The sequence below is a fragment of the Serpula lacrymans genome (assembly GCF_000218685.1).
Source record: "Serpula lacrymans var. lacrymans S7.9 unplaced genomic scaffold SERLAscaffold_4, whole genome shotgun sequence".
NCBI lineage: Eukaryota > Fungi > Basidiomycota > Agaricomycetes > Boletales > Serpulaceae > Serpula > Serpula lacrymans.
In genome coordinates this window covers 548,356-562,546 of record NW_006763293.1, presented here as the reverse complement: position 1 = coordinate 562,546, position 14,191 = coordinate 548,356, and the positions used below count along the sequence as shown (strand labels likewise).

General features: G+C 49.0%; 5 protein-coding genes across 5 annotated transcripts; all 5 read left to right on the top strand.

Moving 5' to 3' along the window:
• Positions 1-155: 155 nt before the first annotated feature.
• SERLADRAFT_434985 (uncharacterized protein) lies at positions 156-3,941 on the top strand (the record flags this gene model as incomplete). Its single annotated transcript, XM_007315242.1, has 4 exons — positions 156-218; positions 296-749; positions 809-3,433; positions 3,469-3,941. The coding sequence occupies 4 exons, from the start codon at positions 156-158 to the stop codon at positions 3,939-3,941; spliced, it is 3,615 nt and encodes a 1,204-aa protein (XP_007315304.1).
• Positions 3,942-4,443: 502 nt separating this feature from the next.
• Positions 4,444-5,073, top strand: SERLADRAFT_460226 (uncharacterized protein; the record flags this gene model as incomplete). Its single annotated transcript, XM_007315241.1, has 5 exons — positions 4,444-4,543; positions 4,597-4,607; positions 4,675-4,745; positions 4,808-4,901; positions 4,967-5,073. The coding sequence occupies 5 exons, from the start codon at positions 4,493-4,495 to the stop codon at positions 4,986-4,988; spliced, it is 249 nt and encodes an 82-aa protein (XP_007315303.1).
• Positions 5,074-5,217: 144 nt separating this feature from the next.
• SERLADRAFT_460225 (uncharacterized protein) lies at positions 5,218-6,906 on the top strand (the record flags this gene model as incomplete). The annotated part of the gene is made up of 5 exons (XM_007315240.1): positions 5,218-5,467; positions 5,527-5,654; positions 5,711-5,822; positions 5,892-6,225; positions 6,296-6,906. The coding sequence occupies 5 exons, from the start codon at positions 5,366-5,368 to the stop codon at positions 6,817-6,819; spliced, it is 1,200 nt and encodes a 399-aa protein (XP_007315302.1).
• A 226-nt stretch (positions 6,907-7,132) lies between these two features.
• On the top strand, positions 7,133-7,511 carry SERLADRAFT_381610 (uncharacterized protein; the record flags this gene model as incomplete). The annotated part of the gene is made up of 2 exons (XM_007315239.1): positions 7,133-7,154; positions 7,211-7,511. Coding segments are annotated over 2 exons (175 nt in total), but the record flags the coding sequence as incomplete, so codon positions are not given.
• A 956-nt stretch (positions 7,512-8,467) lies between these two features.
• SERLADRAFT_381605 (uncharacterized protein) lies at positions 8,468-9,785 on the top strand (the record flags this gene model as incomplete). The annotated part of the gene is made up of 3 exons (XM_007315238.1): positions 8,468-8,504; positions 8,570-9,396; positions 9,462-9,785. The coding sequence occupies 2 exons, from the start codon at positions 9,145-9,147 to the stop codon at positions 9,603-9,605; spliced, it is 396 nt and encodes a 131-aa protein (XP_007315300.1).
• Between the last annotated feature and the right edge of the window lie 4,406 nt (positions 9,786-14,191).

The following is a 14,191-nucleotide window of genomic DNA, read 5'->3' as shown; positions in this document are numbered from 1 at the left end:
GAGTTCCTTGCTGCTCGCCATCACTATCTTCGACGCTTGCCATCGGACGTCCACCGTCGTACGGTCCCTTCCTCTCTTTACAGTCCACGTTCTCTCAGAGACAACTCCATTCTTTAACCCTACCTCAAACACTTAAAAAAATCTAACTTTTCATGATGGACCCTACTCTTGACGTTTCCGACAAGTTTCAAGAAGCTAACACCGCAGCCAGGCAACGGGTGAGTTGTCAATGAATTCACTACCCATACGCGAGGCGCTCTTGTACGACGGTCAAGGCTGATTCTTGTCGTCCTAGTTTGAATCCTTCAAATTGGGCGGAGGCCCTTCCTCTAACCTGCCTAGTCACTTTTCAAAGCCTTCTCACGGACGATCTCGCTCTCGTAACAATTCTATCTCTTCTATCTCGTCTATGTCTGCACTTTCAATTTCTACTTCCACCAATTCAGTTGTATCCACGAACGATATGTTGTCAAATACTCCCTCTTTTCAGAATGGCCACTCCAAACGGCCAAGCTCCCATCATCGACGACGTTCTTCTGTTTCTACCCGCCGCGAGTCGGCGGAAATGATGGGTGTCTCATTACCTGACCTTCCCGTGTCCAAAGAAGACAACATCAATTTTGGCGACAAGGACTCTATTCGTCGTCGAGCTCTTTGGGCACTCGAAGGCAAACCTGATCTTGCATTCTCAAAAGTGGAAATTCCTGAACTTAGTACCCCTGATCTGTCCAAGAAGACGTTTGAATTCCGTAAGTATTATCTTTACGCTGCCTTCCTATCATACCTCATCTTTATCCTTATCCCAAAGCGACCAAGCCGTCTTTCCCTCCCGGTAACGGTGGAGGTGGTTTTGGAGGTGGTTTGAGCAGTCTTATGGGAAAACGCGATTCTTTCGGCAAGCTCGTACCCTCATCATCCTCAGCAAAAGACCAACTCCATACACTTGTTGAGGAGGAAGAAGAAGAGGAAGAGGAAGAAGTTGTTCCGCAAGTAGGACAAGTTGAAGCAGAAACGGAGGCTGCTGTAAATTCCGTTATCAAATCCCCCATACGGCCTCGTCCTGCTAGCTTGAATTTGCGTCCCTTGTCTCTCGTGTCAGGCAGTGTAGTTAGTTCTGCACCTGGAAACTTGCCTACCCCAACTCTTACTCCTAGTCCAAGACCTGTAGGACTACGATCTCTTGCTTTAGCTTCATCTCCCAGTTCAAACCCTTTCTCCCCCTCATATGCCGATGTCACGACCATGAACACGACCAAAACGAAACGCCTATCTGTGATTACTACGCCTTCTAGCAGTACTCCTGTTAATTCGCTTGCTCGTCGTTTTTCCATCACCAGTCAATCCGAATGTCCCTCTCCAAGTGACATGGCGATGAAGAGACGTAGCAGCATCTCGTATAAATGCTCTTCGGACCCTTCCAGGGATATGGTAGTCCCGCCCACTCCCGAGTTGACTCCTACTACAGAGCGTCGATTTTCAGAGGCGAGAGAATCGAGCAGTCTTGAAGACCTCGTGGAACAACCCTTATCCATATCTGAGCAGCATTTTTTATTCAAGTCCCACAACGCGCTCCTCGCTCGCATAACTGATTTGGAGCGCGCTCTCTCTTCGCGAGCAAGACCTCGGTCTAGACCACTTTCTGTCGCATCGGATGCATCTACGCTATCCGAACCTAGTGACGAGATGCTGCAGCTAATTTCGGATCTCAAAGCTGAGCGCGACGAGCTCAAGAGAGATGTTGATGGGTGGAGGACGCGAGTAGCTGACTTGGACAAGCAGGTTGGTGTATTTGCTAAGCGGGTTGAATCAGAGCGGAGAGAAGCTTGGGTCGCCCGCTCTCGCCTAGGCTTACTGGAGGTTGAGAAAACCAATCTGGATAAGGCATTTAGTGAAAAGGCTGCTGCACTCGAGCAGGCTTTGAACGAGCACGATGTCTTAATTAAGGAGCGTGACAGCATGAAGCACGAGATCGACAAGCTAAATGCTCGACTTCAAGATGTCCAGGTCGTTGAAGAGGAGTGCCTTCATCTACGGACGTCTCTTGAACAAGAAAGGAGGAAGGCACAAGAATTGGAAAAGGCCTTTCTTGCTAATAGTCAAATCAGGTCGGCAAGAATCGCTGGTTCGCGCAATCGTTCATCTAACTTCCAATCCGTTAGCTCGGAAAGTTCCTCTACAGATGTGGAGTCTATTGACGACAGCTTCAACAAGGCAGAACTGACACTTAACTCGGTTGCGGAGGAGGAGGAGCTTGAAGAAGAAGAGACCGTCGACGATCTTTCAGATGAAGAGGATGGCCTTGCTGGATACGAGGATGAGGAAGATTCTGATATTAGTTTCCAAAGTCCTGGTGGGTCGTCCATAGGATCGGAGGACGAATTAGACATGCATTCTCCTCCAGGTCTACTCGTTTCTGAGACCATCAGCCGCTCGTGTTCTTCCTCCCCAGTTTCTATCCCCGAGAGGCCTGCACACTCCCACGCACCACATGCCTCACTTTCCAAAACGTGGACTTTCCCAAGAGGGACGCAGTCAATATCTGATCTAAGTGCTGACGACGTTGATCGTTTCTTTGGATGTCTGGATGACCTCGATAACACTCCCCCTATGGGAACCTATGCCTCTTCTGAGGACATGGGCAAAGGGCTGTTTTCGTCAGCTTTTGCGTCTTCCGGAGATGATGAGGACGAGGACTTGCCTCCGTTTTTATTGCCGTCCGACGTTGGTGTAGTCGAGGCTTCTATCAGAAGTTTACCCGTTGTGATAGAAGAGGACGAAGAGGAGGATGTAGAAGAGGAAAGCGATGATGATGACGAAAATGATGAACCGCAGGGCGAGGAGGTTGAAGGAGGAATCATATTTACATTCACTCCACCTGCTATTTGCATCACCCCTGTATTGGATTCGCAGTCTGCTCCTGCTGCGCGGTCTCCAGTCAGGAAGCCTGTCCCTATTTTCGAGCCCTTTGACGATGAAGACGAAAGTGAAAGTGTTCCTTTTACTTTCCCTCAAATCAGGGTTGAACAGGCGGATGAAGAAAAGTCAGACGCCGCTCTGCTTTCGTCACCGTCCTCTGACGATGATGAATTCACTAAGAAGGCTGTGCGCAAAGGCACTAATTCGCCCTCTTCGATACCTCGCTCTACGGCCTTACGGTCGTTTTCTTCATGCACGCCGCCCCCGCCGTCGATCGTTACTCGAGTAACGCTGGCACGTTCTGTTGCTCCAATCAATTATCCAGCCAATACCTTTGTGACCCCTCCTTCTAAACGGGGCGGTGTCATGCCTTCTTTCATACCTCAACCGGTCAACTCTCCTTCAAAACACTCAACGCCAACGAAACCGCGGTCATCGGTTCCTGTATTGCGTCAAGCGCAGGGTCAGCCTGCAACCAATGGTTCGGCATTTAAGCCTCAGCTCAGAGTGTCCTTGAGTACGCCTAACTCACTCTCTTCTTCCGTTTCACAGCCCACAATGAGGCCCACATTTTCGGACAGTCGGATAGCGGCATGGTCACGAGTGTCTCTACAGAACTAAAAGAATCAAGTTCAATCAATTCCACCCTTTATGAATACCCATCAGAACGTCAAGCTCTTTCTTCATCACTATCTTCATTTATGTCTTCACCGCTTGCGGCACGAATTTCATTCCAGTCGCTCTCGAGCTACATCCCTCGTTCTTGGGCTCCAGGTACGGCGGCGGTCGCGTCGTGCATTGGTCCTAGTAACGCTAGCATTTCAAGTATAAACGACGTACAGGCAACTGTTCCGTTGTTGTCTAACGTTAGGACGCGCCCAGTACAGAAGGGGGGGTATGTATCTAAAGAGAAGCAACTGGAAAGATTGAAAAGCCGAATGGATCAAGAGCGAAATGTTCAGCTCCATCGTTGTATGGCTGTCCATCCTTGCAAGAGTTGTCAGGGTCATGACATTTTCCTGTAAGGTAAGTAGCAGTAGCTCATGCATCACTGACAGATGACATCCCCTGACTGCCTCACTCAGCCGCCATACTTAATGTATCCTTTTTATATCTTTTCTCTATGATCCGTTGCACGACGACCACATTTGCGTCTTCTTCGACATGTCCACATATTTTGCTACTTCCCTCTGGACTTTTTTATTATTTATACCTATGACTGTCTGTGGCAGTCACCACCGGGGAGAGTTATGTTGTGATGTGTCAACGCTGTTGTCGCTTGTACTTATAAACTTAACGCACCTTGAAGGACATTTTTTGAGGACTATCTTCGTTCATGCTCATACTTTTCACCGCTCTATACATGTCTATGCCTGCTTTTGATACTGTTACTGCATGGAGTTGAATGAAAGTGCAACTCCTCCAGTAGCTTTTTAAGTCTAAGAGAACTTGCTCATAAGACGTCGACACCACCCGGTCTTTTCCGCAGGTCAGGGCGTGGGAAATATAGATATACGCACAGTTTCCGCCGCGTCGTGCAACAACTTGTGTCTTCAACGTTATTTTATTACTCGCCATGGCTCAAAGATCCTCCAGACAATTCATGCGACACTGGTTCGCCATTGAGGTGATTAAATCAGATATATTATGTCTGACGAGCGCTCATTCATTGCATTTTAGGCCATCCCTATGTAAGCTTAACACACACATATTCCTAGTCCAAAATGTGATTCTGACAACGTCATTTTGCGTGGACAGTTATGCGGTCATTGGGTTGGCAGTTGGTGGTGCAGGTTGGTACTTGACCAGGCTTGCTCGTGGACCTACTGGTGCGTATTTGTGACTTTGCAAATCAGTAGCGGCTTTAACGTTCCGTCGGTCAACAACGTAGTGGTCTGGACGAAGAACAACCCAACTCCTTGGAACGACGTCAAACCCGACGAGAACACCAAATTGATGGCCGTCAACCAACAGTTCAACAAAAGGCAAGGCATTTTATCGTACTATGTACTTGTGCTGGTTCGGTTGCTAACATACTGTTATGTGCTAGCTGGTCGCGGGACAAGCTATAAGAGGCTACTGAGACTTGTGATTGACGCTTTCGGAAAATCGCTGTTATTCTGTACAGAGAAATCATATCCGTTCCTTTGTCTACTTGATCCCTCGTGTTATCCGGTTACAATTCCTGTCAGGTGAGGAAACTGGAGGTAAGATTTAGGAAAGTTTGGATTGCCGGCCCGGCAGTAGATCGACCTGCGCGGTACATAATAAAATGGACGCTTTCTTAAGCAGCCCCCCTTTGCTTTCGACTGTCTTGCTCCTCTATTGTAGTTGATTGGAGTATCAATTCTGATTTTTTTTTGATTATCTGATTTGTCGGTTTCTAGTGGTTACATTATCCTTCTTTATTTATCTTCCTTTCTATTCTGCCAGTGCGATACACGCGAACATGGTTTCTCGTCTCGACGATCCACAGCCTACGTTCCCTTTGCCGCCAATCGAAGAGATCCCAGATGAGGTGGAGGACAAGCCCCTGAAGGATAAACTGATAGTGGGTAGTCTGGAGTGGCAGATGCTCAATCTTTCATCCTGGTTTGACGATAATCATAGGAGACTCGTTTAGGAGCTTTGGATCTGCCTCCAGTCATCTTTGGGGCTGCATCCTTCTCAGCGTTTTATAACGCGGCTGATCATGTAAGCGGGGTGATACCCGTTCGTACTACGAGACTTGCGCTCCGGTAAGCTCTCTTATTGCAGCTGGCGTATATTGTGCTCATAATCACGCGTCAACCAGCTACGGTATTCGTGCGTTTGACACTTCGCCATACTATGGGCCATCGGAGATTATTTTGGGAAATGCGCTGAAAGCCCTTGAACAAGAGTTCCCTCGGTCATCATATATCATTGTGGGTATTTCATCGATCTGACGTGCCACCTCTTTTCGTGTGACTGAGCCTGATATCCGTGTTATATAGATGACGAAATGCGGGCGATTTGGCAGTGATCCAGCCTCTTTTGACTATTCACCGAAGGGTGTCCGCGCCAGCGTACAACGTAGTCTCACACGGCTACACACTTCGTATCTCGATAACGTATATTTGCACGACGTTGAGTTCCTAGCTAATTCTGTTGCTCCTCGCTTGTCGGGCAGCCATCTTGGGGCGTTAGGAGCAGAAGAAGAAGCATATGGGCTGAATGAAGGGCAAGAGAGTAAAATCTGGGGAGAAGGAGATCAAAAAATATTAGGGGCAATTGGAGAGCTGAGGAAAATGCAAGAGGAGGGAATCATCAAGAACATCGGTATTAGTGGTACGTGTCTTGTATTTCTTGTATTTCTTCTTATTCCTCATCACGACTCACTGTGCGGCTCGTGTTGCAGGTTATTCTTTACCAACGCTCCTTCGCCTGACTTTGCTCGCCTTGCACACGGCGCCTTACAAGCCCTTGGATACTCTACTTTCCTACTCGCATCTTGACTTGCAGAACGCTTCTCTGGAGGCATTCCTGCCTGCATTCTATGAGCGGGCAAAGCTAAGACAAGTTCTCACTGCCTCTCCATTCAGTATGGGCCTCCTCACCCACTCACCTCCCTCATGGCATCCTGCATCTCCCGAGATCAAGCAGGCTGTTGTGGACGTGTCGCAGATCGTAGAGTCTTGGAAGGGTGGGCTACCTGATGTAGCATTAGGGTATGCTTTTCAGAGGGCAAAAGTGCAAGGGATGCCGATTGTTGTGGGTCTGAGTACGCTGAAGGATGTGCATGAGAGTGCAAGGACGTGGAAGGAGATTGAAGGAGGCAGCGAGGAAGAGAGAAGTGGGAGGAGGAAATATGAGCAGGACGCGAGGAACTTGTTTGAGGCACGGGGCTTGTTGGACCACTCATGGAAAACGCCATCTTTCTAAGAGATTGTCCATGGTCAATGTTTTCTTAGCTGCATATACAAGGTGAAATGTTATCAGATATCGCTCTAATTTACTTGGTTCGTCAAATTTCTTGGTTTTACACCCGATCGTCCGCGACATTCCCTGCTGACGAGTAGGGTTAGGGTTGGGATGTGTGCCATTTCCGAAGATTCTGGAATGTTCAAGAGCTCGGGGAGAAATATCACGGAGAGTATAACAGCAAGTCGTTACTCGGTATCAGAAAGTCTGAAAAGTACTATAAAACCAATTCAGCAACTATATAGACTGCAGCACAAGTAAGTCGACGACCAACACCGATACTCCAGATGTCCGACGTACGTCTTATATACCTCTCAAGTGCCAGAGATGTGGCTAATATTTATCTTATCAGGCAAACGCATTGAAGGACCAGGGCAACAAAGCCTTCGCGGCCAAAGACTACGACAAAGCTATCGAACTCTTCTCGAAGGCCATAGCCCTTGACCCACAAAACCATGTTCTCTTCTCAAATCGCAGCGCTGCTAAAGCAGGAAAGAAACAATATGATGCCGCACTAGAAGATGCTGAACAGGTACGTGATGGTACTTTCGGCTGTAAATCGCAGCTTGCAGTTATAGCAATTGCTCTTGAGTATCCTGTTAACGCAATCCTCGCGTTTTCTTGTTTTGGGATTCTAGTGTGTCAAAATCAATCCCGCTTGGTCAAAGGGCTATGCGAGGAAGGGTGCCGCACTTCATGGCGCCAGGCGATATGACGAGGCGATCGAGGCGTACGAAGGAGGACTAAAGCTCGAGGACAGCCCTGCACTGCGCAAGGGTCTGCAGGAGGTAAAAGATGCCAAGTGTACGCATTTCCTCCTATCATTTCATTTAACTTTTCGTACTCACATACACGTTATCTATCGTTACCTCATACTATGCACTTCATCGCACCTCAAATCACGACGCTCTGGATCCACACTAATCTGATATATTATAGCGAAGGACGTTAAAAGTGACGGCTCGGAGGCGCTTGGGCTTGGCAAGATGTTTTCCGATCCAAACATCCTTGGGAAGCTCGCAACGAACCCCCGGACACAGAAACATCTCGCTGACCCATCGTTCGTGCAGAAGGTAAGCGACAGATCCACACTGATTCCTGTGGTTTGGCGCGTGTGTACATGCTAACATGCGCATGATGCTCTCCGTAGATTCAACTGATCCAGCAGAACCCTAAGTTAGCGGACACGTAAGTCTTATCTGATACTTTGCGCTCTGGTGCTCATTTTCTAACCTGTTGCATACGTTGTTGCAGTGCGCTTCAGGATCCACGCATGATCGATGTCCTTGGTGTACTCATGGGTGTGGACATACAGGGCTTTAGCCGAGAGGAAGGATCCGACGAGCTACCGCCGGGCCTATCAAAGGCCACCCCGCCCTCTCCTCCTGCATCACCTCCAAGAGCCTCTTCTTCATCTACCCGTGCATCAAAGCCAGCCCCTGCACCGCAGCCAGAACCAGAACCAGAAGATGTCGAGATGGACGAAGAGGAAGCGGAAGAGGCTAAAGCCAAAGCAGAAGCGGAGGCCGCGAAGAAACGCGGGAGCGAAGCATACAAGAAGCGCGACTTCGCGGATGCTGCCAAGGAGTTCGAGAAGGCGTGGGATCTGTGGCCGAAGGACATAACATTCTTGACAAATTTGGGCGGTGAGAAATACATGATGCTCTTTGAGTAACGGACTGCTGTGCTGACTTTTGTTCCAATGTGGTAGCCGTCTACTTTGAGCAGGGCAACTATGAGAAATGTATCGAAACGTGTGAGAAGGCGGTTGATGAAGGTCGTTCGGTACAGCTACCCCATATTTTGCCGTTAATATCACCCCCTAAGCTTATCACCTCCCACACAGATTCGCGCAGATTACAAACTCGTCGCAAAAGCTCTTGGCCGCATCGGTAGCGCCTATACCAAACTTGATAACCTCCCTCAAGCCGTTAAATACTACGAAAAATCACTCACAGAGCACCGCACACCAGATATCCTCAACAAGCTCCGCGAAACTGAACGGTCTAAAGCTGAAGCTGACCGACTCGCTTATATTGATCCTGCCTTGAGTGAGGCTGCGAGGGAGGAAGGCAACGCGTTGTTTAAGAGTGGAGACTTTGTGAGCGCTGTGAAGAGCTACACGGAGAGCATCAAGCGGGACCCGAGTGATGCAAGAGGTTACAACAATCGGGCGGCCGCGTACACGAAGCTGGTTGCGCTCCCTGAAGCACTGAAAGACGCGAACGAGGCCATTAAAATTGATCCTAAATTCGGTAAGTGTGTTGCAAGGATACTTCAGCGTACATGGAGTCGATGCTGATGTATGAAACCACAGTCAAAGGATACATTCGTAAATCGAATGTACTCTTCGCTATGCGGGACTACACGAAAGCCATCGAGGCTATTCAAGAAGCATCGGATCACGACGAGGACCACAAGCACACGTCTGAGATTCAACAACAAGAACATAAGTGCCAGCAGGCACTCTTCACGCAACGCTCAGGAGAAAACGAGGAAGAGACTCTGCAGCGAGCGATGAGGGATCCAGAAGTTGCAGTGAGTATCCGATCCGCACGATGATATATTAGGACGGAACCTGACCATTCGTGTCTGATCGTCAGAATATCATGAACGATCCTGTCATGCAACAGATTCTCCAGCAAGCACAGGGTAACCCAAGTGCCTTGCAGGACCACATGAAGAACCCTGGTGTGAGGCAAAAGATTATGAAGCTGGTGAATGCGGGTATCATCAAGACGCGGTGATGAACGGGTGATGTACAGCGGGCCCGTAAAGCTGTGGTTGGCGAATCTCTTGTGTACGATGTATCTGCTGTGCTGTCGAAGCTGTTTTCGATATTAGGAAGTAATACCGTTGAAGGGGCAATGTGTGTGTTACGTGTGTATATTCTTGGGATCTTATTTCAATGAAGTGACGTTTAATTCCTACCGCTGCGGTAGTCTCCTTAAGCTGTCAGTGCATGAAGTCACGGTTGCAGCGATCACTTGTACATCCCCCTGACTCTCTGCGATTTTGAAGGGGCCAATACACTTCGGCGTAGTTTCTTGGTTCTTCCGTAGTACATACTCTGCTTGTCGTCGCCTATTGGCTTGATGAGCTTGGAATACCCGGCTTTCAATAATTGTATTGTGAGCCATCGACTGATTTCCTCAACAGCCTCTTCGTAATAAACATCGATAAGCGGTGGTCATAACCTCATGGCAATTGGTACTAACGGTGTTCCTGCAGCTGGGCCCGAGGTGGCAAATGACGACCGGGTCCTTCTCTGAAAACTGGAATGAGTTGGAAAACAACTGCAGCGCCGCACTTATCGGGGAAATTCAGCGTGAAACTGCCTGTGTAAAGATCAAGCTCGGTTCTGGCATACTGAAACCATCCACCACCATTCATTAATATTCATTCCTAGAACAATGCCTTATCCAGTCCCACCGTTTGTCGATTCGACAAGGTCCCGACCAACCCCTCGGAGGGGGCTTTACAACAAACTTCTTTACATCCCGTTTACGGTTGTTCCCCAGTACATGCCCATTTCGCGCGGGCCAGCCGTTTTCCTGTCTTGTTCGAGGTCTTGCTTGAGGATAAACCTGTCCTCATCGTGGAGCTGAAACCACCTGGGGATCTTCGTTACGCTTCCAAGCGTGAAGCCGCCGATAAACACATCCGAGATCGCGTTAGGGATATGATCGGTTCGTCGGGACTACTTCACTTTTACCGGTTGGTTCCCTTCGACACTCGCAGATGATGATTGTCCCATCCCCGTTCCCATATGCCATCAGTGTGATGGGAACGAAATTCTGCTTCTTCGCCAGACCGCGATGTCCCGGCCAGCCTGTTTCATCCGCTGGCCATTTCCCCTGATTCTCAGTGCGGGACCGACGCTGCACCCCGGGAGCGCTGGAACTGCGATATTTCCGAGGAAGAGGGGGAACGAAGATTCCGAGCGATGGTTGAAGAGATAAAGCAGGCGTGTGCTGCTCTCTAAGGCTCGGCGGACGAGGTCCAGAGCAGGAGCAAAAGTCGAAGTTGGCGCCGATCGCGAGATGCTTGAATCGAGTCAAGAGAATTATATTTTGAACGGTTTAATGGGTGAGACCCAGGGAGACCGACAAGTCTGATACTCAGACTTGGTACCCCCATGGCATTACAACGGGTCAGACCGCGATACGGAGTGCCACCTCACCGGCACTCCTATCCATCCATGGTATTTAGTCGCTAGCTGAATATTCATTTACTACTCTACCGACGTTAACCTCCAATGATATTTCTTCAAGACAAAGAAGGTGATGCAACGGGTGAATATAGCCTTTGGCGAGGTTCCCTTTGATGAATTCGTCTGCCTCCTCTAGTTCATACGCGGATAGAGGCTAGATCTTGCTGAATCTGAGAATAAAGTTCGGCGTGGTTTTGATAGTGTGATCCCAGGAGCGTGAATTGCGGGAAGGCCCCGAGGCTGCTTTCTCGAGGACATCGCGATCTCCCCTTGACAAATTAACAAAGATAAAAGACCCATACCCGAGCCTAGGAGGTTGCTGCCGGAGCAGACATGAACAGCTCGCTGGCCGATGGCATCGCTTACATGCACGTATGGGATAAGTATGTACACCGGTGGCCGCAGTGTATGGTTGTACGATTGCTGCTTCCCCTTCGAGTATCAATATCGACGCTACATGAGGTACTTACAAAACTACACCCCCCTCGAACGTTCCATACCGTGACTCAGCCCCGCCTTTGTCGCCTTTGGGGGACCAGAGGTTGGGGCTGGTGTCATGATTGTGCCTCCTGATAGACTGATAGCGGGCGTTTGCTTGTTTTGTTGATGACTGGTGAAGTGCCTTGTAGATATCTCCCTGACATGAGCATATGGTCAAGGGATCTCCTGTATCTGATAGTATTGACTCGGATATGTTCCATACAAATACGCGTACGAGTATGGCTGTTGTGTCTGCGAACCTGGATGGCAAGCCTGAATTGAATGAGGTCACACTTGGGTCACTCTGTGACGTGTCTCGCCCGCCGTTGTGACCCCGCTGGGCGCTGAGAGTGACATTGATCCCGCCTTCATCGCATAGTATGTAGTGCTAGACGACCGCGATAGATCTCCAATTGCAAATGTCACACTATCAGCTCATAATATCAGTAACCACAACGTCATCCCCAACCCGTCGCCATCAATCTGTCTTATCACTTGGGCGGAAACTGCCACATAAGTAAGTCTTTTAAGCTTTCTACGCGCAATTAAATGCTTGGAGTATATCAACTCTGACGCCGGTTGCGCTCAATACCGATTCCAAGGTGGTCACGAGTGCGGTAAAGTTCGTCATGTTGTCAAATGCCATCGCTCTTTTACCGTAACTTTACTACCTCGTCCTAGTCCCGAATGATCTATATCCCGAAGCATCCACCCTAGTTCTTCATCTTTCTTCCCATGAAACACGCGTAAAGTGGCCCCGTTCGAATGTTCGCTCTTACTACGCTTTTCTCTCGAATTCTGGACCCAATTCTACGACGATGCTGGCAAAATTGCCGTTTACCTACAGTGCATCATCCTTCCGATCGAAGCATTCCGACCATGTCTTTTCATCAAGTTCTAGGTTCATCCCGCTCCACAATGAAATAAGTAGATTCTCAAGTTATTTCCAGTCGCATTGCTGGCATTCTGGCGTTCTGGCGTTCTATGACCAGTCTGGACGCCCGCAAATGTGGACTCGTGGGTGGGAGACGATCGTTTTTGATTGCCTTATACACAAGACTTGAGGCCCGCATCCCCTTCGGACCCTTCTGTTGTATATTGCTGTGCGATGCTATGTCACCTTTTTTTTTGCGACGTACGCAACTAATCGATGTGATAGGTGGTGGTAACGTTACTACTCTTAATGTATATGGTCAACGGCACCCTTCAGGTTGGATAGAACGACACGCGGCTGGGGGCAGCCCCGTGACACCTCTTCATCTTGATCCAACCGGCTCATCTGTGTGCGACGCCTTGCTGCGTTGACTTAGGGTATTACCTCCACCTTCGGAGCCTTCTCCCCCCAGAAAAAAAGCAACTCGCACGAGAAGGTAAACGGAAAATTATATAGAATAAAATAATCTTAAAAAGCTGACGACAATGCTGTTAGTCAACGTGGATGGGCTCCGGTATTAATCGAGAATCGGACGAGATTCACATCAGACTGTAGTGCCAAACTCCAGGCGTGACGGTTCAAGTCTCTGAAATGAAATCAAAAAAGTCTGCAGGACTTGAGTGAGAGATATGGGGGTGAGGAAAGGTGGAAGTTTGGCGTTATAGCCTCGGTGGAGTGGGTAAACTTCGCAGAGTTGAGGTAAAAGAGTAGTATGTTCATTATCGAGACGGCTCTCCGTTCTCCGTCTCTGAGATCTCAGCTCGGAGGCCGTCATCAGGACTGACATCCGAGTGTAGATGTGCTAGGTTGGGTTTGGACTGTAAGAAGGACATGGGCTAAGTATGGTGTTCACAGCTTGAATGAATACACTACAACGTACGAATACATGATGACGCCAGGACTGTGGTCAGGCCCCCTAGACCATAAATAGCGCTGAGTTCAAGTTAAGTTCGGGGGAAAAAGGCAAAAGGAGGGGACCAAGGGGCATGCACGTAAAAGGGTACGAGCAGGAAAGTTACTTTTGGAATTTCAATATGTCCTTTCGCGATGTGAGCTTGGGAACCTGTTGGTTTTTGAACGCTCGTGAGCTCTGGCGTGCCAGGAACGCGGGGAGAGATGTAAGGAACAAGGACGTCCGATGGCTGTCAATAGGACCTGGGAGAGTGAGCAGAACGGTAGCTTGTTTGACCTAGGTCAGATGACCGAAGACGCGCATGACACTTTTTGTTCGTAACGCTGGAGGAGGGGGGTATATGAATCGCTGAAAACGTCGAGCTCTGGTGGAACGCCACAGTTTTTTCCTAATCGGAAAAGGCGACAGGTCGTAAAGCTGAGTGTGCTTTCTAGCGAAGTAGGTCGGCATCGGCGGTGAAATAAGAACGGGATCGGTAAGGGACTTGAAGGTGAAAAGACGTAAGAAAGATTAGAGAGTTCGGAATGAGATGGGGATCTGGTTTAGACTGGATGAGTATGATGGAATTGGGTTGAGAGATAAGAGGTGCGTGCAGGTCATGTCGGGATGGACCGGACCCAAGTGGGAGGAAAAGGAGCTAGGCCTGGTTTGGACACGGAAAAGAACTGACGGGTTTCCGGGTCTTGCTCGAATGGTGGCAAGCGCTGATTGCGGTTCGATCATTGCGGTACTTGGTCGTGTTGCGCTAAAGTGCTGGGTCGCCATCATGATCAGGAATTGCAGTCAGCACCAT